The 24,766-nt window shown below is 36.3% G+C and overlaps 1 protein-coding gene across 2 annotated transcripts in view; it reads left to right on the forward strand.

The window, feature by feature from the left end:
- Positions 1 to 24,766, forward strand: part of LOC136026504 (adenylate cyclase type 5-like) — a 300,964-nt gene that overhangs the window by 124,043 nt on the left and 152,155 nt on the right. For both annotated transcript variants that reach the window (XM_065703133.1, XM_065703134.1), the window contains one exon: positions 2,341 to 2,490. In XM_065703133.1, the coding sequence (XP_065559205.1) occupies positions 2,341 to 2,490 (150 nt within the window). The remainder of the gene's footprint in view (positions 1 to 2,340; positions 2,491 to 24,766) is intronic.

Genomic DNA, 24,766 nt, shown 5'->3' on the forward strand with positions numbered 1-24,766 from the left:
ATCCCCACATTGCTTGTCAAAAGGTCCGGAATTCACTACCGCCTTCAGTGCAGAAATGTAAATCGTTTGGGACTTTTTAAAACGATTCTTAAGGATCCTTTAATAAAGAATCAAATAGATTATTTTTTCCTCTGAGGGAGTTGATGACCCCCTGTGTTTTGTTAGTGGTGTTGTGGTTTTCCTCTCTGCACTTTGCTCCCAGGCCTCAGGTATGTTCTCTATGTTTTTTTTCTCCTTCTAGTTGTTGCTTATATTGTATCCCCCATTAATATATTGCCTGTAAACTGCTATATGTGATTGCCTATATTAAATTTATTGCTTGTATAATAATTTTTTTATCCCCCTTATATCCCTGGCCATGGAGCCTTTCGAAGGGGGATTATGTGGATTGTAATTCGATTTTGAATTGTATTTGTATTGTCTTCTATTTAATATTAATAAAACTTCTCTCTCTCTCTCTCTCTCTCTCTCTCGCTCTCTCTCTCTCTCTCTCTCTCTCTCTCTCTCTCTCTCTCTCTCTCTCCTCTCTCTCTCTCCTCTCTCTCTCTCTCTCTCTCTCTCTCTCTCTCTCTCTCTCTCCTCTCTCTCTCTCTCTCTCTCTCTCTCTCTCTCTCTCTCTCTCTCTCTCTCTCTCTCTCTCTCTCTCTCTCTCTCTCTCTCTCTCTCTCTCTCTCTCTCTCTCTCTCTCTCTCTCTCTCTCTCTCTCTCTCTATAAGGATTTATCTATATACACTCCCACTCGAAATATTGCGGTTGGGTTACTATTTTGCAGAATACCCGAAAGCATCAAATTAATCTCATGCAAATAATTTCCCCTAAATCCAAGAGCACCGGGCATTTCCGGAGAAAATGATCCAAGTCTTCATCATCATCTTTACAAAGGGGACAAACATACCGCATACCAGGACCAACTATCATTTATTTTTGTCGAAAGTTTTTTGCCTGTTCTGGATTGGAAAACAATTCGCCCTAAGCTGAATCCAACGAAGTAGAATCATAGCCGGTAAATTCAATTTAAAATAAACTTCCTCTCCAAAACTAGGTTTTGCCTGATTATAATGTTGTAGAGTTGTAGAATCTTAAACCAGCCCTTGCCAATGCTGAATTTCCTGACTCTCTAATATAAATCTTACCTGGCCTTCTAAATATGTTGCTACATCACTAGAACAAAGACCATTATTCCATAATGAGGCATTCCTACTTTTTCTAGTAATGATTTAATTTGGGATGGCCACGAGGTTTTTAAACCACATTTCAACATCTGTTCATATGCCGTTCTTACTAGTCTATCTTCATTACTCTTAGTTAACTTCATTCTCTTAGTATTAATGATTAGATTAAGGCTTTTAATTTTTATCAACGAATTAAGAGGCTTTTAATCCCATGGTCATAGTAATAGGACTTTTCGACTAGTTTGAAGAAAATGGAAATGACTGTCTCAAAGAAAATGGCTGTCTAAAATTTGATCTGTTTTGAGGGAGGGGGATCTAAAAAGGCAAGAGGTGCTGGTTGACCTCATTTAATTTTGAATCTTAAAAGGGACACTAGGTCTCCCAATATCCATTATACGGACAATTGGGTCGGAATCCATTTCAACACTCTTATCCCCTTTGGGCATATACCAACTTTGAAACCTTTAGACACTTTTTAACTAATTTGACTCCTAAATGGTTTAAAGGTCATCATCAAAGCTCATCAACTTTGTAGCATGACTGTTCGTAATCAAACTATATGTCTTGGCTTTCTATCCAATTAGTCATGGCTTGATGGTAGCTTGATTTTAATTCAAAATCAAAAGAAGCGCTTATCTTGTAAATGTTTGGTTTTCATGAAAGGTGCTATTTCAGGATTCCCAGGGCAGTTGATACATATCTATGACCAATTCAGGAATAAATAAGCAGCGAAAAGGAAATATATTTAGTATACCTTATGAACATCGTGTTAGAGTTCACTAAAGATTTCTTAGGTTATTGATTATTTTCCTGATGCTAATATTATAGTAAAATATGTTTTTTTTTTTGTCATTAAAGCTAGCACTATAGGATTCCCATGGCTATTACTTACAGATCTATTTCTAATATTGAAATCATAATACATAAAGTACGTAATTTGCAAATAGAGTTTGATTGTTATCATAGTACTACTGCAGTCACCATTCTTGGAGTTCAGTATCCATGAAAAGTCAACACAGGAATGTCCACATAACCTCAATAATTACCTCAATAATAACATTATGAAATAGCGTCACCAGTGAATCAGTATCATCAAAAATTGCTTTAATTTCGTTTTTTGGTGCAAATCATTTAGCCACAGTTCTAACTATATATATATTTGTTTCAGATTGTTGCAAACGCTGTCATATTTGTCTGCACAAATTTTGCTGGAATGTTTACTCACTATCCCAGTGAAATAGCACAAAGAAAGGCCTTCTTAGAGACACGACAATGCATAGAATCACGTATTCATATTCAGCGGGAAAATCACCAGCAGGTAAATGTAGTCTGACGAAATAAAAACCACTTTGAATTCTTTTTCTACTCCATTTTTTAAGAACATCTGAGTCGTCAACTCTTAGCTTCAAATGAAAGTAAAAAGTATATTTAAAACTCAAACGAACTGACATTATCCTATATTTAATGAGGGCTGTCACACCCTTAAACCTTCACTCTTTACGCTAAAGTTTTACCAGGGCTTAAGTGAATCCTCTTAGGGTTTGAAAATGTTATCAGTTGATATTTATAGGTATTTTTATTCACCGATTTGCTTCAAATTAATTATATTGGGATTTTGATTGCTAAAAAAAATAATACGCAGCGCAATTGCGCTGCCTATACTTTCAAATGAAAGTAAAGAGCGATGTGGGCACAATGTTTTATTTATTTATTTATTTTTGTACCAGGGCACTTCGTATAGAAAGAGTTGTCGTAAAAACTTCAAAGGGGCTCGTTCGATTGAAAATTGGAAGGGATAGTCCCCTTTTTAATAGTAGGAAGTGACTGGAGGGCAGCCAGCCCTCCACGCCTACCATTTCTTCAAACACATTCGATCAAAATTTTGAGATAGCCATTTTGTTTCAGCGTAGTTGAAAGGCCTGAAAATTAGGTTTTTGAGTATGACGACCCCCTCCTCCATAGCCCTCAAAGCAAGGGTTGTATGTTATACTCTGGGTTGTCGTATTTTTATATTTTATAGAAAGGGTGGTCGTATAAGTTTTGGAGGAGGCTCATTGGACTGGTAATAGGAAGTTCTAATGCCGTTTTTAAAAGCCAAAGTGATCAGAGGTCAGCTATCAACCCACCATATGTCGTATTTTCTCATAATGCATCTGATAGACATTTTGAGAAGGCCATTTGTTCAAAAAATAGTCCAAAGATCATAGGCAGTGCAATAGTGCTGCCGAAGTAAAGAGTGATGTTAGTCCAATGTATTGTCCCAACAAACACAATTTTGTTTGTTTGTTTGTTGGAGTGGTCGTAGAAAATGGAAAAGGGCTTTTTCGATTGGAAATTGAGAGGGCTAGTCCCCTTTTTGATGGCTTAAAGTGAATGGAGGACAACAAGCACCCTACGTCCACCATTTCCCAAAACACATCCAATCAAAATTTATAGATAGCCGTTTCGTTCAGCGTAATTGCAAGGTCCGGACATTATGTCTTTGAGGATGAAAACATCCCCGTCCCCCTAGCTCCTGGGACAAGGGTGGTAACTTATACCCTGGGGGTATAACAGGTTTTTATTGAAAGGGTGGTCGTATGAATTGGGAGGGAACTCATCGGATTTGAAATCAGAAGTTTCAGTGCCCTTTTTAAGAGTCAAAGGGATCGGAAGGCAGCTAGCCCCCCCCCCCACCCACCCACCTTCCCAGCCATCTTATTTTCCCCAAGTACATCTGATAGGAAGTTCGAGATAGACATTCGTCCAAAACGTAGTCCTAAGATTACACAACTCCCAAGGATCTGGGGACAAGGGATGTACGTTATACCCTGGTAGTATATAAAGATCTGATGGAAGGAGTGGTCGTGTAAGCTTTTGAGGAGGCTTATTTGATTGGAAATGTGTAATTCTGTTTCCCTTTTCAAATTCAAAAATGATAGAGGGTAAATAGCCCCCCTCCCCCCTCCTGAGATCCTCTTTTTCCCAAACGCATTTTGTTCGCAATAGTCCAAATAACATGTAACAATACTTTCAGGATAGACACAATCGTCCCGAGGCCAGGGGCAAGGGTTGTAAGTTATGCCGGGGTATATCATGTTTTTATGGAAAGGGTGGTCAAATAAACTTTGGATCGCAGGGGGCTATTTGATTGGAAGTCGGAGTTCTAGTACCCTTTTTAAGAGTCAAAACTGAATAGAGGGTAACCATCCCCCGGCTAAGCCTATCATTACCCAAAACACATCCAGTCAAAATTTTCAGATAGTTTTTTGTTCAGGATTGTTGAAAGATCCAGTAATTATGTCTTTGGGGATGTCAGCCTTCATACAGTCCTCAAGGGCTGTAAGTTTACATCTAGAACATTTTTATTAGTAATAATTATACGTAACTTAAAAATTAACTTACGTAACAAACTTTATGTTCGTATATTTTTACTACGTATATGAGGGCTCACCCCCTTGTCAATACCTCGCTCTTTACGCTAAATTTTTTAATTTTGTTCAAATTTTTTAAGAATGACCTCTGAATCACAAAGGCAGTTTAATTAGAATAAATAGTTCCTTTGAAATTACAAAAACTGCTTTAGTGTAAAGAGCGAGGCATAGAGGAGGGGAAGAACCCTCTCCTTTACATGATAATTTCCGTTCATTTTGAATTTGAATGTTGCTTTTAATGTTGCTTACTTTCAGTTGAAAAACCTTATTTATTTATTTAATTTCTCATTGTTTTTCAAAATAATGCTGGAAAATCCAGCACCCCCTTCATAAGAATTCTCTTCTCCCATGATAAATTCCTCCGTGGAAAGATCCTTTCATGCCACCCTCAACCAACACCCCTCCCCCACCACCAGAAAAAATCCTCCATGAAAACGTCTGTATACTTCCCAATAACCAATGCTATATGTAAACAATAGGCGAAGTTCATAACTTGCAGCCCTTCCCCCAGGGACTGTGGGAGATTAAATCGTCCTCAAAGACACAGTTATTAGATTTTTCGACTATGCTGAACAAAATGGCCATATCAAAATTTTGACCCGGTGACTTTGGGAAAAAATTAGCGTGGGAGAGGGCCTATTTGCCCTCCAATTTTCTGGTCCTTAAAAAGGGCACTAGAACTTTTAATTTTTTTAAAAGAGCCCTCTCACAAAATTCTAGGACCACTGGGTCAATACAATCGCCCCTAGAGAAAAAAAAATATAAATACGCATCCGAGATCTTTGTTCTGGCAAAAAATACAAAATTCCACCTTTTTGTAGATAAGAACTTGAAACTTCTACAGTAGAGTTCTCTGATACGCTGAATTTGATGTTGTGATTTTCATTAAGATTCTACTACTTTTAGAGGGCGTTTCCCTTTTTTCGAAAATAAGGCAAATTTTCTCAGGCCTTTAACTTTTGATGGGCAAGATTAAACGTTATGAAATTTATATAAAGCTCTTTTTTTAGAGCTTTGGTTACTATTGAGCCGGGTCGCTCCTTACTACAGTTCATTACAACGAACTGTTTCAAAATTAAACTAGAGGACAAACAGCCATCGTCCCAAGCCCATTAATTTTCCGAATAAATCCAGTCAAAGTTTGAGACAGCCATTTTGTTCAGCACAGTAGAACGGTTTAGCAAATAAGTCTCTAGGGATATTGGAGGCATGTCAAATGGTCTTTAAATTATTCAATTTGCCTGTTATGCTTTAAAACTAAATTTTGATTTAAAACTAAATCAAAAGGCACTGTGTGCACGGTTGCCTATAAGAAACCTCAGCAATATATCGAGAACGACTGAGGGTATTAAGTTGAAATTTTTGGGGTTACTATTATTAAGTTTTTTTTAGCTCAGTTAGAGGAGGTATAATATAAAGATTGAACAATACTTTTTGTGTCAGAATTAAAAAAATTTGAAAAAGTTTTTTCAACATAAAAGTAGCAAGCTAAATTATAGATTCTCATAGAAAATTAAAAAAAAAAAAAAATTTTATGGAAAGTAAGGAGTGACATTAAAACTTAAAACGAACAGAAATTACTTCGTATATAAAAGAGGCTTCTTCCTTATCAACGCCCCGCTCTTTATGTTAAAGTTTGACTCTTTTCTCTTAACTATATTTTTTAAAACACCAAAAAACTATAGCGTAAAGAGCAGGGCGTTGATGAGGAAGCAACCATATATCTATTGGTATTAAAATTCCATAAATTTTTTTTGGCTAAAAGGCTTTCTCATACTTTTAATCGGAAGATTTTGAGAAAAAAGGGGAGAGGGAGGAGGCCTAGTTGCCCTCCAATTTTTCGATTACTTAAAAAGGCAACTAGAACTTTTAATTTCTTACGAACGTTTTCATTTGTAAAAAATATGCGTAACTTACGAAATAGCTTACGTAAGGAACTTCTATATTCGTATGTTTTTCTTGCGTATATGAGGGGGTTCATCCCTCGTCGATACCTTGCTCTTTACGCTAAAGCTTAAATTTTGTCCCAATTCCTTAAGAATGACCTCTGAATCACAAAGGCCGTAGAATAAATAGTTGAAATTACTAGAAATACTTTAGCGTAAAGTCTGAGGTATTACGAGGAGTTAAACCCCTCCTATGCATAATAATTTCTGTTCGTTTCAAGTTTTGATGCTGCTCCTTATTTCAGTAGAAAAAAACCTTTCACATTAATTTTTTCATTGTTTTTTCAAATAATGCTAGACAATCCTGCTCCTCCATCATTGAAATTCTGTTCCCTCATGAGAAGTTGCTCCGTGGAAATATCCTATCACATAACCCCTCCTCTCAACTCTCTCCCCTAAACCCAAAAAAATCCTCCTGAAAACGTCTGTACACTACCCAGGAACCTTAAATATATGTAAACACAGGTCAAAGTTTCTAACTTGCAGCCCCTCCCGCGGGGACTGCGGGGGAGTAAGTCATTCCCAAAGACATGTTATTAGGTTTTTCGACTATGGTCAATAAAATGGCCATCTTAAAATTTTGATCCGGTGACTTTGGGGAGAAAATAAGCGTGGGGGGGGGCCTAGGGGCCATCCAATTTTTCGGTCACTTAAAAAGGGCACTTGAACTTTTAATTTCCTTTAAAATGAGCCATCTTGCGACATTCTAGGACCACTGAGTCAATACGATCACCCCTGGGGAAAAAAAAAAACAAAACAAATGAACACGCATCCGTGATTTGTCTTCTGGCAAAAAATGCGAAATTCGAAATTGTTGTAGATAGGAGCTTGAACTTCAATAATATGGTTCTCTGATACGCTGAATCTGATGGTGTGATTTTTGTTAAGATTGTATGACCTTTAGGGGGTGTTTTTCCCTATTTTCGAAAATGAGGCAAATTTTCTCAGGCTCATAACTTTTGATGGGTAAAACTAATCTTGATTAAACTTATATATTTAAAATCAGTAATAAAATACGATTCTTTTGATGTAACTATTGGTGTCAAAATTCTATTTTTAGAGTTTCGGTTACTATTGAGCCGGGTCGCTCCTTACTACAGTTTGTTACCACGAACTGTTTGAAAACTAAAAATCTATAAAATATATTTCTTTTCCATGAAAACAATATGTCATTAAAAACGAACATAAATTGGTTTAAACAATTTTTTCCACAAAACAAGGGTTTCAAAGAAAAGTAAAGAGCTCCATTAAGCCAAAAATGAACAATATAAAGTCAAATAATCTTCCAAGTGTAAAACTACCACAAATCCCCATTAATAAATAAATGAAAGTTAAACGAATATAAATTAAAATAAATAACCGAGTGAAACTCAAAAGGAGCAAAAACTAACCTGAGTAGTGCTGACAACCCCCATGCCTTCTCAACATCAGAACAAAATTTGCACTTTACTAAAAACAAAAATCTTTAAAATGTTTTCATTTTTTTTACTTTAATAAATAAAAAACTATTAGAACTTTATAGAACAAGTATCAGAATAGTATTGATTCAGTCGTTGAATAGTTAAGATCTATCTATTCTTTTAAAAAGGATTTATCTCAGTTTCAAACCAGTTATTGGTAAAGGACTTTTATTCTGATTTAATTAGACACTGAATTGTTTCAGTAGTTACGAAATAGTAATAACATTTTTACGTCTTATAAATTATTAATAATATTCATTCAGTATCTATAACCAAGTGGAATATCTGACGTCAATGAATAACTTGGATTAATTGAAGTTTTTGTCCGCTGCATAAATTGAACTTTCGGCATTATTAAATTAAGACATTTTCATATAAAATCAAAGAGCTGTATGCCAGTTTGGCAATAATAAGGATTATAGTGGCACAAAATTGTATCTATATCGGCAAGACATGTGAAAAGTATAGCTTTGAATTTGTTCAGTTCATTCCAAGGAATGTTTACATAAGGCCAGAATTCAGGGGATAGCCATATATATAACATAATGGATAACAGCGAGTATGTGCATTGCCCGGTAATGAACTTTTTGCAAAATAACTGGGAAGAAGGTATTGAAGACGCTACTATTATTCAGCACGCAATAGACTTTTTTGAATGCGGTGTTATTGCTGATGCGAAAAGCGAATTTTGGGCGAAGGTTGCGCCTAATGATAATTGCCCCCGGCGCATCGGTGCGAAAGCTTCTGCGAACAATGTGAAAGATATTCTTGATTTTATTAAGAAACTGGACTCTGAGGAGGTATCAACTCCGATTTATGTGATCAAGTCTCCAACCGAGGTCCCGGTTTTGCCAGCAGTCGCGTATTCTAGGCTGTCAACAAAGGTGAATCGTGTGGAACAACTACTCAAGGTTGTTGCCACCAAGCTGGATGCTTATGAACTGAATTACCCCCAACTGCCGAAACCTGCAATTCCCGACTCGCATGCTACTATTGTTGTGTCGAACCTTCCATCTACCCTTTCGGACCCAATAAAACGAAAAGATCTGATAGATCAGATTGATGGACACGAATCAATCACTAACATTCGTCCCGTTCGTGACAAACTGTTTATCAATATAGATAAGTCAGTTGCTGAAGATTTCCGCTTATCGGTGACTGGTGCGTTTACTGGCTCTTCTGCGAAAGTTCTAACCAAGAAGTTTTTCGGACTCCTGAAGGGAATCCCGCCTGATTTTGAACTGTCCCACCTGATATCGTGCCCTGGTGTTTCTGGTGCCTCTAGGCTAGGGAAATCGCTTGCAGTAAAACTTGAATTCTCCGATGCAACATCTAGAATCGAAGCATTTAGATATGGTCTCAAAGTAGGATACGAAATCCTAAGTGTTTATGAGTTCAAAGCGATTCCCCGGTGCTGTAACAATTGCCGATCCCCTGACCATATCCAGTCGTCTTGTCCCAGTGTTACACCAAAATGTGCGCGATGTGCCAGTCCTCATGTTTCAGATAGAGACTCGCCTTGCAATTTGTCACCTAAGTGCGCAAACTGTGGAGGTGATCATGTTTCGTTTAGCCTCACTTGCCCTAAATTGAAAGCAATTGTCAGTCGCAAGTTACCGAAAACAAACTAATGTCTGAATCAGTATCACTCGTGTCCTTCAATATTAATGGGACGAAAAACAAGGACCTGACCATTGATGAACTGTACAGTAAGTTTGACATTGTATGCTTTCAGGAACATCTTTTGACCGCAACGAGTGTTAATTTCCTGCGCCGCAGTTCCGCCCACTTTGTTTTCACAACAATTGCTAAATCTACTTTTGGAAGGCCTTCAGGGAGTTTAGCATGTATTATAAAACAAAAGCTCAGCTTTCTGTCTCCGTCATGCTATTTCTCTGATGAACATTTATTGGCTATAAGACTTGGTAAAACCGTATTGATAAACACTTACCTGCCTCATGATGGGAAGAATATGATATCGCTTAATAAATTCTCCAAAGCATGCTCTAGTTTGAAAACTCTCCTTCAAAGTATAAGCAAAAATGGGTACGAATTTATTATTATTGGAGATATGAACGTGATTCTGCTCGTACTGTGAACCTACTTGATTGTCTCCCTGATTACAGAATAATTGCGAAGGATCTACCTTTCTCGTATGTGCATAATTCCGGCAGCTTATCGGATATTGATCACGTGATTTGTTCCCCGTTCATTACATCTTCAACAGTGCATGTCCACGAAGATGAGCAAGATATTGATCACCTTCCTTTATCGCTATGCTTTTCGATTAGAAAAGACAGTACTGACCAGGCTTGTGCTCCTGCCTCTAAATGGTTTGTGCGGAGTAATTGGAAAAATGTTAATATGCCATTATATATTTCAACCCTGGCCATTCTCCTTGGTTCTTTACGTGTACCTTTTCATCTACTCCAGCTGAGTGTTAGTCCTACTAAAAGTAATTACGATCTGAATCATTATTACAACCAAATCGTGTGGTGTTTAAAACGCGCTGAGGAGGTTGCTGTCCCTCAGGAGCGAGTGAGGAAAAGTACAAGGAAACCAATCTGGTCGTGTGACCCTGAGCTGAAAAGTATGAAAAATAAAGCCAAATTGTGGCTGCGTATATGGGTTGCTAACAGTCGACCATTAGCTGGGAATGTGTGTTTGAAATAAAACAAAAAACTAAGCGTGAGTTTAAGAAATGTCTGCGATCGAGCCGTTACAAAGGGTTAGACTGTCCTACCAATAAGAAAGATTGGGACAAAGTGATTAATTCAGCTAAATTAAATAACTCGGCAAATCCTAATTGCCCCATTACGCCTTCTGCATGGTCTGACCATTATTCAGTTATATTTTCCAAAGTGAATTATGCAGTGCACGCGCTTTATTCGAAATTGCTTGATTCGGTTCTCCCGCCTTCCCTGACTCAGACACAAGTTATTCTAGTCACGGTATTAACCTTTCAGTTATTTTTCTTCTAAAGTTTTGGTATAGTTTTTCTTATCTCCGAATTAAAACTAATGGTGCCCTTTCATTTTCTAATGTTCTTGTTCGCCGGGGCGTACGGCAGGGTGGAGTGTTATCTCTCAGTATTTTCAAATTTTGTATCTCTGGTATTCTTGAGAATATTTCTTCTATGTGTTTTGTTGGTTTGAGTGATATTTCTTACCTTGCTTATGCTGATGACATTCTTCTAATTAGCCGGTCTAAACTCAGTCTATCGCAGATGGTTCATAAAGTTTCTTCTTCTTTTACTAAAATCGGTCTTTCGCTTAATGTTGATAAATGTGAGTATCTTTCTTTCAATGTTCCTTCTTCTCCTAGGCCTCTAATTTTTCAAAATTTTTCTATCCCTCATGTAGATTCGATCCGGTGGTTGGGTATAACACTTACAAAAAATCTTAAAACTCTTCGGGAGCGTGCTGTCTGGGATGCTAGAGTGAAAATCCAGATTGGTTACTCTAAAATTGTAGCTAATCGAGGGAAATACAATCGTATTGCCCTTGGTAAGTTTTATTCTACTTTTTCCGATCATTCTGTTCTTTACCTTTCTGGGCTTTACCCTATATTTAAGAAAAAAGATATTAGCGATATTCGATCCTCTTATTTCCGTTTCTGTAAATTTCTTCTCTATCTTCCTCTGTGGTATAGGAATCGAAAGATAATCAAAAAGTTCCATCTTCCGAATATTACTGAGAAGCTGACTGATCTACACAAAGAGCTCTCAGAAACGGCGTATCGGCATTTGTCGCCTCACCACGGTCTGATCCGTTTGTATGATTAATGTCTTTTGTTGACTCTCGTTTTTTTTTTGTATCACATTTTTGTTTTTCTTTATTTGTTTTCCGTTTTTCTTCAAGTCTTTACTCCACTATTTATCTTTTTGATGTAAGTGGGTTACAAATAAATATTTATTATTTATTTATTAATACGTATATTAAACTACCAATCCACGGTCAATTTCTTATTATTTTTTTTCTTAGTAAAGTGCAAATTTTGTTCTGTTCTTGAGAAGGAGTGAGGGCTGTCAGTTGTACTCATGGTAGTTTTTGCTCGTTTTGTGTTGGACCGGGTATTTATTTTGATATATGCTCATTTTGAGTTTTATTTATTTATTGATGGTGATTTGGGGTAGTGTTGGTGTTCTACAGAAAGTTTTTTTTCCGGGGGGGGGGGGTCACCCAAAAAAGCTAAAAAAATGGACAAAAAAATGTTTGTATCCATTTTTGTTACGTTTTTACGAGTAATACAAACATTTCGGGGGGGGGGGGGTGGAACCCACTAAACCCCCCTAGATATGCCCTTGCTGAGGTATTTGTTCCACCTTCCTTTGAATGCGTCGAAGGAAGGATTTTTGGGAATTACCTCTGCCGGCAAGCTATTCAACTTGGCCTCGCATCCAAAAGAGCGTGTGATCCAAACTGCTTTTTAAGTCTTGACTTTAGAATGGTATTCAAATTCCCTACAAAATTTTCTTTCTAATAATGAATCAGTATGAGTTATGCTTCCAAACGGTTTTGAGAGGGTCAAAGTCGAAAATAGTCTTTGTTGGTAAGTGCGGGTTATTCAAAGTAGATGTCAAAACCACCGTAAGGTACGCTCGGCTGCTTGGGTGGAAAACCGGGACTACTTTGTGAGATGTAGCAGCTTCTCTTTACTCACGATGTCGACCCACCGTAGACTTTCTATCCTTCGCAGACTCTTCAAGTGAAATCTATCGATGGCCATTAGTGTTGCGGCTGGTACTTGCCAAATTTCAGCTCCATAAAGCATCACAGAACCGACTAGGGCGTTGAAAATTTGCAGTTTGGTTAAATGAATGATATTCGGTTTTTGCCAAAGGTGACGGTTCAACCTGCCCAAGGTATTCAGCTATTAAAAAATTGTACAGACTTTAGATTTTTACACAGCCTGGAGTACTTCAATAATAATGTGAATACAGTTTAAGCATAAAATAATTTCAAACTACAAAATGCATTTTAAAAATATTACTACCAACCAAAAGTGCTAATATATATTACACAATAAAACGGTTGTGTACAGAATGGTTTTCCATCATGCTATATTGGAAATTCCAGTAGACGAGAAGGCTTGCAACGTTTAGATTTCATAAAATCGAAATATAGATGCAGAAACAAGGAGTGTTCAGAATAGCCATAAAATGCTAATTCCTTTGATGTATATATTGATATTGAAATTTCTCTTTCATTTGGATTCCATTCGCTAATAGCTATAGTAGTTTCTTAACTAAACTGTTTATAACAAACTCTATTATTTTTCTTGGGTTTGCGTTTTGTCTTTATTTTTTCACAATCCAGTAAAAATATAGTTTTGACCCGTTGTTTTAGCAACAGCAATGTTTTTGCCCCCTAAACGTTCAGAAAAAAGATCGTTTAATGACATACCCAAAATCGCCCATACAGAAATACATTTTTTTCTGGGAACTGGGAGGAAACTGACATCGGAATTGAAAAATTTCATCACTTGGTGCCCCATTTCTATCCTAAGTAAAGTCAGAGGAGGGAAGAAAAATCAAAATTTTACTTCGTGTACTATTTGATGGATTATATCCTTTCCTATTAGATAAACTATGGAAGACATATAATACCATTGGAATTGAAAAATTCCATCTCTTTGACCCTATTTTGACCCTAAGCGAGGTTAGAGGAGTGTGAAAGCACCCTTTTTTATTATTGGCCTTCTTGTAGTTTTAAAGGTGATTCATTGCAGTTTGACTCCCATGAACTCAAACATGAACTACTATTGCGCCTCTCCACCATTCTCAACTTGACTTCAGAGACATTCTGCGTCAAGTTTGTGTTTTCAGTAAAGTTCTAGTTTTTCAGAATTGTACAGATTTAAAGAAATATTACGGTTCACGGAACCAATTTTTGCAGACCAGTTTTTAGTTTATTTTTATTTTTTGCTCTTTGCACCCAACAAAAATCCTTTTTTAATAATAGGTTCAAAGAAAACAACGCATAAGATGGAATTGTCAAGTGCCAAAGTTGTTATGTGACACCTTTTTACAGTCTGTAGATTAACAAATGACTCCCTCGAAATAAGCAAGCTATGTCGATTATCCCTTTTCACCTAAGTCTGTGAATACCAAAGTGGGGTAGAGGCCCTGCCAGTGGGATATGGTACTATTTTAGTGGGGTTAACTGCACGATTTGCACCCTTTGACTGAGCTTACTCAAGAGTCTTAATTTTGAAAAAAAAAATTCGTGTGTATGACTTTACGTTTAAATGTATTTGAAGAGCAAAAAAGATACATGATAGTATTGCAATGACATCATGCACCGCTAAAAGGTGTTGTTTACAGAAAAAAAATCAGCATAATTATCATATTATACCAGAAAAAAATAGCATAAAATATGGCTAGAGGATGATTCGAAAAAAGATACAGAGTTAATGCCGATTTAATTTTCCTTCAGGTGAAAAATTTTGAATAACACAATTTAAATATCACGAGCGGACATAGTGATTTTAGAAATGCCAGGGTTGGGCATGGTAAAAATATCAGCTGAGAACCACTTACCTAAGCTATTTATTCCTCAGATTATTTAATCTGAAATATCGAAATATTTATATTATTTATATTAATTTATATTAAATATTTATATAATTATTTATATTAAATAATATTTAATATTATTTAATCTCTTAGTTCCGAAATGTCGTTGACACTTTTGCATGCTGTCGCATCGGTTAATCATTTTTTTTTCAGGATTCATCACTTTGAATAAACCAAAAATTTAGTTTAAACTCATATAGATGTTTCCAAAATCCGCAGAATTATGAGTTAGAATGATGAATTATGAGGGTTCTGCTAATGTATATATAATTTTAAACTGGACCATAGTACATTCAAAGCAAAGAAATCAGAATTGAAATTTTCGGCAGATACGATGGAATGCAAATTGGATGACTGTGTGTTGTATCCATCTTCTTCATCTCAAAAATAGATGGAAAATGAAAAATAAGCAAACGTCACTAAATTTTGTCTCAGACAAAGATAAGAAAAAAAAATTGCGAACAACGTCAAATTAGCGTAATTTAGGACCCTTACCCCTAGGATTGTGTGGTTCATACCATCCCTGGAGTGATATTTATTAAAGCGTTCGACAAATATGTGAAAAATACAGGGTTTGGGTACTGAAACCTGGGTATGGAGGCATACCAAGGTGAAACGGGCATAAACCGGGGCTGACTGGCGTCAAATCGTCAAATCGCTTCTAACAAAACCACTTCCACTTGAAGTGGCCAGAAAAAAAACATACGGGGGGAATTTCGCTCTTTCCCAAGTTAGTACTATGGTGTTGTTAACAATGAAAAAAGAGACTTATATATATTGGAAATCAGAAGTAAAGGCTTGAAAAAACTCGGAACTTTCTATTCGACTGACCGCAGAAAAAAAAACATTTCAACATTTTAAGCTAACCTTCCATCTCCAAGGAAATGGGAAGAAAACAAATCGGATGAGCCTTTTATCTTTGCCACGGCGATAGAAAATGCAAACTTTACTATTAAACAACTACTGTGAGGAAACATCTTGTCAGGGGTATGACAGGATTTTTATCAAACAGTTCGTGGTAACGAAGATCAAAACAGTTCGTGGTAACAAACTGTAGTAAGGAGCGACCCGGCTCAATAGTAAACGAAACTCTAAAAATCGGAATTTTGATGCTAAAAGATACATCAAAGGAATCAGATTTTTATGCTGATTTTAAATATATAAGTTTTATCAAATTTAGTCTTTGTCATCAAAAGTTACGAGCCTGAGAAAATTTACCTTATTTTGGAAAATAGGGGGAAACACCCCCTAAAGTCATAGAATCTTAACGAAAATCACACCATCGCATTCAACGTATCAGAGAACCCTACAGCAAAAACATCAAGCTTCTATCTACAAAAATGTGGAATTTCGTATTTTTTGCCACAAGACAGATCACGGGTGCGTTTATTTGTTTTTTTTTTGTTTTTTTTTCCAGGGATCATCGCATTTACCAAGTGGTCCTAGAATGTCGCAAGAGGGCTCATTCTAATGGAAATGAAAAGTTCTAGTGCCCTTTTTAAGTAACCAGAAAAATTGGAGGGCACCTAGGCCCCCTCCCACGCTCATGTTTTCCCCAAATCAACGGATCAAAATTTTGAGATAGCCATTTTGTTCCTCATAGTCAAAAACCATAATAACTATGTTTTTGGGGATGACTTACTCCCCCACAGTCCCTGGGGGAGGGGCTGCAAGTTATAAACTTTGACCAATGTTTACTTACAGTATTGGTTATTGGGAAGTGTACAGACGTTTTCAGGGGGATTCTTTTGGTTTGTGGGGCTGGTTTGCGGGGATGGGGCTATGTGGGAGGATCTTTACTTTGAGGAATATGTCATGGGGGAAGAGAAACTCAATGAAAAGGGTGCAGGATTTTCTTGCATTACTATAAAAAAAAACAATAAAAAATAAACATGAAAAAGTTTTTCAATTGAAAGTAAGGAGTAGCATTAAAACTTAAAACGAAAAGAGATTATTAAGGATATTAGGGGTTCTAAAAATACTTTAGCCTAAAGAGCGAGGTACTTAGGAGGAGATAAATACATCGCTCTTTATGCTAAAGTATTTTTAGTAATTTCAACTACTTATTCTACGGCCTTTCTGATTCAGGGGTTATTCTTAAAAAATTGGGACAAAACTTAAGGTTTAGTATAAAGAGCGAGGTATTAACGAGGAGACAAATCCTCTCATATACATAATAAAAATATAAGAGTATAAGAGTATGTTAGGTAAGTTAACTCTTAAGTTACGTATATTTTTTACTAATAAAAACGTTCGATTAAAAATTAAAAGTTCTAGTTACCTTTTTAAGTAACCGAAAAATTGGAGGGCAATTAGGCCTCCTTCCCCATCCCTTATTTCTCAAAATCGTCTGATCGAAATTAAGAGAAAGCCATTTAGCCAAAAAAGAATTAGTATGCAAATTTCATTTGAATAATTTATGTGCGGAGAGCCAAAATCAAACATGCATTAATTCAAAAACGTTCAGAAATTAAAATAAAAAAAACTAGTTTTTTTAACTGAAAGTATGGAGCGACATTAAAACTTAAAACGAACAGAAATTACTCCGTATATGAAATGGGTTTTCCCCTCCGCAATCCCTCTCTCTTTACGCTAAAGTTTGACTCTTTGCCACAATTCTAATTTTTAAAACAATTAAATACTTTAGCGTAAAGAGTGAGGGATTGCGGAGGGGAAAACCCATTTCATATACGGAGTAATTTCTGTTCGTTTTAAGTTTTAATGTCGCTCCTTACTTTCAGTTAAAAAACTAGTTTTTTTTATTTAATCTAGTAAGGAGCGACCCGGCTTCCATACCAATAGTTACATCAAAAGAATCGCATTTTAATGTTGATTTTAAATATATAAGTTTCATCAAGTTTAATTATACCCATCAAAAGTTAAAAGCCCGAGAAAATATGCCATATTTTAGAAAATAGGGGAAAACACCCCTTAAAAGTCATCGGATCTTCGCGAAAATTACACCATCAGATTCAGCGCATCAGAGAGCTTTACTGTACAAGTTTCAAGCTCCTATCTACAAAAATGTGGAATTTTGTATTTTTTGCTAGAAGACAGATCACGGATACGTGTTTATATGTTTTGTTTTGTTTTGTTTTTTTGTTTTTTTTTCAGGGGTGATCCTATCGACCGATTGGTCCTAGAATTTTGCAAGAGGGCTCATTCAAACGGAAATGGAAAGTTCTAGTGCCCTTTTTAAGTGACCAAAAAAATTGGAGGGCACCTAGGCCCCCTCCCACGCTCATTTTTTCCCAAAGTCGTCGGATCAAAATTCTGAGATAGCCATTTTTATTCAGCATAGTCGAAAAACCTTAAAACTATGTCTATAGGGACGACTTACTCCCCCAATCCCCGTTGGAGGGGCTGCAAGTTACAAACTTTGACCAGTGTTTACATATAATAATGGTTATTGTGAAGTATACAGACGTTTTAGTGGGAATTTGTTGGTTGGGGGAGGGGTTGAGAATAGGAGGTTATTTGGGGGGGGGACTTTCTACGGAGATATTTGTCATGGGGGAAGAAAATTTCCATGAAGGGGGCGCAGGATTTTCTAGCATTATTAAAAAAAATAGAAAAATAAATATGAAAAAGTTTTTTTCAACTGAAAGTAAGGAGCTGCATTAAAAATTAAAACGAACAGAAGATATTACGCATCTGGTAATTTCAACTATTTATTCTATGGCCTTTGTGATTCAGGGGTCATTTTTAAGGAATTGGGACAAAATCTAAGCTTTAGTGTAAAGAGCGAGGTATTGACGAGTGGGTGAGCCCCCTCATATACGCAATAAAAACATACGAATATAGAGGTTCGTTACGTAAGCTAATTCGTAAGTTACGTACATCTTTTACTAATGAAAACGTTTGTAAAAAACCGAAAAGTTCTAGTTGCCTTTTTAAATAACCAGAAAATTGGAGGGCAACTAGGCCTCCTCCCCACTCCTTTTTCTCAGAATGGTTCGATCAAAACTATGAGAAATTCATTTAGCCAAAAAATAAACATGCAAATTTCGTTTTAATTATTCATCTGCGGAGAACCGAAATCAGAACACGCATTAGCTCAAATACGTTCAGAAGTTAAAGAAAAAACAAGTTTTTACTGTTTTAAAAAGTAGAGTTGAGAGAAAGAGTCAAACTTTAGCGCAAAGAGCGAGGCGTTCAGGAGGGAACAGTCCCTTTCATATACGGAGTAACTTCTGTTCGTTTTAATTTTTAATGTCGCTCCTTACTTTCAGTTAAAAAAACTTGTTTTTCTTATTTAATTTCATAAAAAGGTTTATTTATTCTTCTCTTTATTAGTAGGGAAAACAAATATGTGTAGGGCATGTTTCAATAAAATTAAGAACTTTTTTTTAGATTCTTAGTGATGTATTATGTAGGAATAGTAAATTAAGAATAATCAACTCCTTTTGGGGGATAAGATTAACAAATAAAAGGCTATGTGAAACCAAGAATCGCACCAAGAAGGTTGATTGTACCTTACTAACAACTTTTTTTTTATCAAACTTTAGATTATTAATCTAAACTTAAATCATATCATGATTAATAGCTAGATTTTCTTTTTCTAAATACCAGGTAATTTAACACAATAATCTTTTGTTCTAGCGTAATTTTACAATTTATTTCCTCCTGGAATTCTATGTGTTTTACTAATAAAACGAAAAAAAAAGTTTATTTTTTACATCAGGTGATATAATTTACTAATTGAAAATAACCTAACATGATAAAACATACTTGGGAATCAAGAAAATTCAGCACAGTGACTTCAGCAGGTTTTGACGTTAGCCTATATGAAGGGAGGTGAAGACAAACAATGACAGACAATCGAACTAGGATGAATAAAGCTTAATAAAGGAATGTCCCCCTTGAATTTTTTTTTCTACGACTGTTCATTTATTTTATTTTTTCAAAAATGTTGTATGCCATTAAAAGTGTTTTTGTTAGCCCCATGGAACAGAATATATTTGTGTAGATATTTAGGGGAGGATTCATTTGATTTCAAAATGTAACAGTCTAAGATAAACTGGAATAACATGTAAAAAGTGACCTGGAGCCTATGCATTCATATAAAATTTTAGCAAACTAATAGCTAAAATTAAGTGACATATAGCAATCGCGAATTCTGTCGGTCTGTCGTTCTGTCTGTCGGTCCCGGTTTTGCTACTTTAGGGACTTCCAGGCAAGCTAGGACGATGAAATTTGGCAGGCGTATCAGGGATCGCACCAGATTAAATTAGTGATAGTCGTTTTCCCGATTTGACCACCTGGGGGGAGTAGGGGGCCCGTTAATTCGGAAAAAAATGAAAAACTGAAGTATTTTTACTTACGAAAGGTTGATCAGATCTTAATGAAATTTGATGTTTGGAAGGATATCGTGTCTCAGAGCTGTTATTTTAAATCCCGACCGGATCTGGTGATATTGGGGGGAGTTGGGAGGGGGAAACCTAAAATCTTGGAAAACACTTAGAGTGGAGGGATCTGGATGAAACTTGGTGGGAAAAATAAGCACAAGTCCTAGATACATGATTGACATAACCAGAACGGATCCGCTCTCTTTGGGGTAGTTGGGGGGGATTAATTCTGAAAAATTAGAAAAAACGAGGTATTTTTAACTTACGAACGGGTAATCGGATCTCAATGAAATTTGATATTTAGAAGGATGTCGTGTCTCAGAGCTCTTATTTTAAATCCCGACCGGACCTGGTGACATTGGAGGGGAGGGGGGTCGGGAGGGGGAAACCTAAAACTTGAAAAACACTTAGAGTGGAGGGATCGGGATGAAACTTGGTGGGAAAAATAAGCACAAGTCCTAGATACATGATTGACATAACCGGAATGGATCCACTCTCTTTGGGGTAGTTGGGGGGGGGGGGTTAATTCTGAAAAATCAGAAAAAATGAGATATTTTTAACTTACAAACGGGTGATCGGATCTCAATGAAATTTGATATTTAGAAGGAAATCGTGTCTCAAAGCTCTTATTTTAAGTCGCGACCGGATCTGGTGACATTGGGGGGAGTTTGGCGTGGGGGAACCTAAAATGATGGAAAACGCTTAGATTGGAGAGATCGGGATGAAACTTGGTGGGGAAAATAAGCAGAAGTTTTAGATACGTGATTTACATAATTGGAACGGATCTGCTCTATGGGGGGGGGGTTAATTCTGAAAAATTAGAAAAATGACGTATTTTCAACTTACGAAGGAGTTATCGGATCTTAATGAAATTTCATATTTGTAAGGACCTCATAACTCAGATGTCTTATTTTAAATCTCAACCGGGTTCAGCGTAATTGGGGGGGGGGGCACTTGGGGGTACCGTAAATCTTTGAAAATACTTAAAGCGGTGAGATCAGGATGAAACTGGATGGGAAGAATAAAAACCTGTCTAAGATACGTGACTGACATAACCGGACCGGATCTGCTCTCTTTGGTGGTAATTTTGAAAATTTAGGTATTTGTAACTTACGAAAGGGTGACCAGATCTTAATGAAATTTGATATTTAGAAGGATCTTGTGCTTTAAAGCTCTAATTTTAAATTCCGGCCCGATCCTGTGACATTGGGGGGATTGGAGGGGGAAACCAGAATTCTTGGAAAACGTGAAAATTGGGGTATTTTTATATTACGAATAGGTGATCGGATCTTAATGAAATTTGATATTTAGAAGGAATTCATGTCTCAGAGCTCTTATTTCAAATCTCGACCAGATCTTTTGACATTGGGGGGAGTTGGAGGGGGAAATCTTGGAAAACACTTTGAGTGGAGGAATCGGGATGAAGCTTGGTGGATAGAATAAGCAAATGTCCTTGATACGTGATTGACGGAACCGTTCTGGATTCACTCTCTTTGGGGGAGTTGGGGGGAGGGGTTCAGTGATTTGGCGAGTTTGGTGCTTCTGGACGTGCTAGGACGATGAAAATTTGTAGGCGTGTCAGGGAGCTGCACAAATTGACTTGATAAAGTCGTTGTCCCAGATTCGACCATCTGGGGGGCTAAAGGGAGAGGAAAAATTAGAAAAAATTAGGTATTTATAACATATGAGTGGGTGATAGGATCTTAATGAATTTTGATATTTAGAAATACATCGTGACTCAGAGCTCTTATTTTAAATCCTGACCGGCATTAAGCCTCTTATTTTCCTTTTAAATCAATCTATTGATTCATAGAATTTTGTTAGAGCTCATACCATATGATCTCTTGGCTCTTAGCTCTTCATACCTCGTCACAAGTGCCATATGAGCTCTTAGCTCTTGTTTTTCAATGGAAACGCCACTGAGGTGTACCCACTCTAAGGGTCCCCATGCTGTGGGTGTTACTGAGAGGTGCTAACTGAGGCAGTTCCATCCTTAGTTACAATTTTATAGCAATAGCAAAAATTACAATGATTTAAAATTATTTAGAAGTGTTCAACCTCAGGTTTGTTAAATGTGGTTTGACTCAAGAAAGTTTGGAAATCTTAAATCACAATATTATAACCGAATATACAACTGAATATATCTTTTTGCTTTCAAAGGTTTTAGCTTCAACAAATCCCAACACGTTTCAGCAGAGAATCGAATCTTCTGTTCATGTAAGCACATAAAAAGATATTTCCTTTCTACTAAAATTATTTTTCTCTTATTTTCTTTTGTAACAATATAATCTTCATGTACAAGTTTCTAGTCAAGTCATGAATTTTATAACCCTATACAGATACATAGCTTAGCTTTTTTATGTGGGTGTGGTCCAGATTACATGTAACAATGTTAGAAATGGCGAAGTTTATTGAAAAAAAAAATACTCGCAAAAGAAAAAAAAATATTTACTCTATTAGACACTGAGGAAAGTTGATCAAACGTGACTAAACTCCTTTGTTTGGATAAACTGCAGAGTAACTAATGGCTTGGACAAGTGGTTCTCAAACTTATTTAGATACTGTAACCCTTTTTACCCACAAAATATTTTAAGTAACCCTTCTCATTTAACGGTACTAAGTAAACTGTAGCTAAAATATAAATAAAAGTATCAGTCCTAGAGTTAAAACGTTGTTCATTTTTTTTTGTTGGCCGGTCAAGTACCTCCTAAGAATTTTTGCGTACTCCCTAAGGGGTACGCGTACCACACTTTGAGAACCACTGGCATAGACAAAGCTTTGCTAGGATAATATGTGATTTCCTCACCGTATTCGGGATTTCTGTGTTTAGGAAAATAAATATGGGAAAATAAAACTATGCAAATAAGTTTTGTGGGTGTTAAGGTCGTTCCTCCGTGCACACAGGGGGTTATGGGATGATTACTTGTTAAGACTGCTACATTAGGAGAACAAAACTAAATAGCAAATAAAAAAAATCTGGAGCCAAATCTTGGCGGCTGTATTGACCCTACCCGTTCTCTCAAGAACCAAAATAAGTTGACTTATGTTGACTAAAGTACTGTCTGGTTTTCATGGATCAACGGGAGTTTTCTTCTGGTGACACGATGTGTATAGTGGAGATATCTCTTATCAATTTATTTTGTCAATGTTGAATGACACATACTATACATGTCCAGGCTGCACTTGAACTTCATCTCTTCTGGAAATTCGATGTATATGGGGGTGAATGGATTTGGCGCTATACTATGTAACTGACAGTTCTTGTTCACTTTTACTGAAAATAGAGATTTTGCAACGGTTGATTTTGAATTTATGGCACCATTGGAGAATATATCATGAGGAAATCTTCAACAGTCGTGCAATTTACAACAAATTGAACTATAGAGATAAAAGCTTTAATTATTTCTAGCTTATATAAAAGGCTAAAATTTTGAGAGGTGTGTAAACCTTTTCCCATTCATTTTCTTTCACTATCAATATGAATTTGATTGAAAGTTCTGTCCGAGAAGCGACTATTTGTAGTCTTGTACTGCAGCTTTGTTGATGATGATAAATAAAATCAGATCTTGGGTGATTGCCCACCTGGAACTGTTCCAGAATTTAAAAAACAAAACAGAATATATATATCTTTTGAGAAAAGCTAGAGAGAGAGAGAGAGAGTTCATGTTACTAGGCAACACTTAATGCGCCCCACTGAATTTGAAGAAATTGTAAACATCTCTTTGTAGTTATGGTCATTAAAGTGGTAATTATTTCCTTCATACTGTTGCCCAGTCGTCTTTTCTACGTTGTTGACAGTAGCTTCAAGGGAAGGAGACATTGCTTTACCGCAAAAATTACCATCTGTGAATCTGTAAAGAGAAATACAGTTGAATTATGAGTCCATCTTACTGCGAATATCAGGAAGCAAAATTTTTGAGAATTGAGCATTTTTCTTAAGTTCTAATCGGCTAAATTCAGGAATCCAACTTTATTAATTGTGTCTCAGTTACCATTTTTCAAGGGTTTCTAAAATACTACTAATTTAAAGAAAAATATTGACTTACAAAACGAAGAAAATAGTGAAATTTGTATGGTGTTTTGAGCTCATCTTGTATATAAAGTATTTTCAAAGATAGCCAAGATAAAGTATCGTATTACCAGCAAGTCTACCCTTTATTAAACAGATGGTACCATAAGTTAAAAACCAAGTTCCTATCTTAGAGACATAAAGGTCAAAGAGTTAGCAGAATCATCATTGTGTTTGAGCTGCCAGGAGGCAAAGGCTAATTCCATTTTAAAGACTGCTTCTACCAGGAAAAAACAGCCATGATCAAGAATTTCAAAGTTTTCTGAAACCGTAAGATTCATTTTATTTCTTTAAAAAAAATTTTGGAAGACTTCCAATATGGTTGTTTCATACTTCTTGAAGTTAATATTTCGAAATATAAAGTCATCAGATAGGCAACTACATTAATAAACGAAAAAATAATCAAACAGTTCTTGGTAAAACTGCTCTGGAAAAGATCAAGCAAATCTCCATCTGCCTTTCGGAGGGCCTATGCTTCAAAGCCTTACTTGACAACTGTCATCTTTAGCTTCCAAAATTCTAATTTTGATTTCCACAATTATCTTCCTTTTCTTCCAAACTTTATTTCAACTTTGAAAAAACACCCTGAGCCTTGGCTATTCTACTTTTAACTTCTTCACTGCTCCCACCGTCTTTACTAATAACACTACCAAGGTAAGTGAAGTTGTCCACCTGATCAATTATTTTGTTGCCAAACGTCCCATTTTCAGCTTCACTTATTCCTAGCCTTAGTGACTTAGTCTTCACGACATTTATTTTCAAGCCTATTCTAGTACCCTGA

This window comes from Artemia franciscana, chromosome 4 (assembly GCF_032884065.1).
Source record: "Artemia franciscana chromosome 4, ASM3288406v1, whole genome shotgun sequence".
Lineage (NCBI taxonomy): Eukaryota > Metazoa > Arthropoda > Branchiopoda > Anostraca > Artemiidae > Artemia > Artemia franciscana.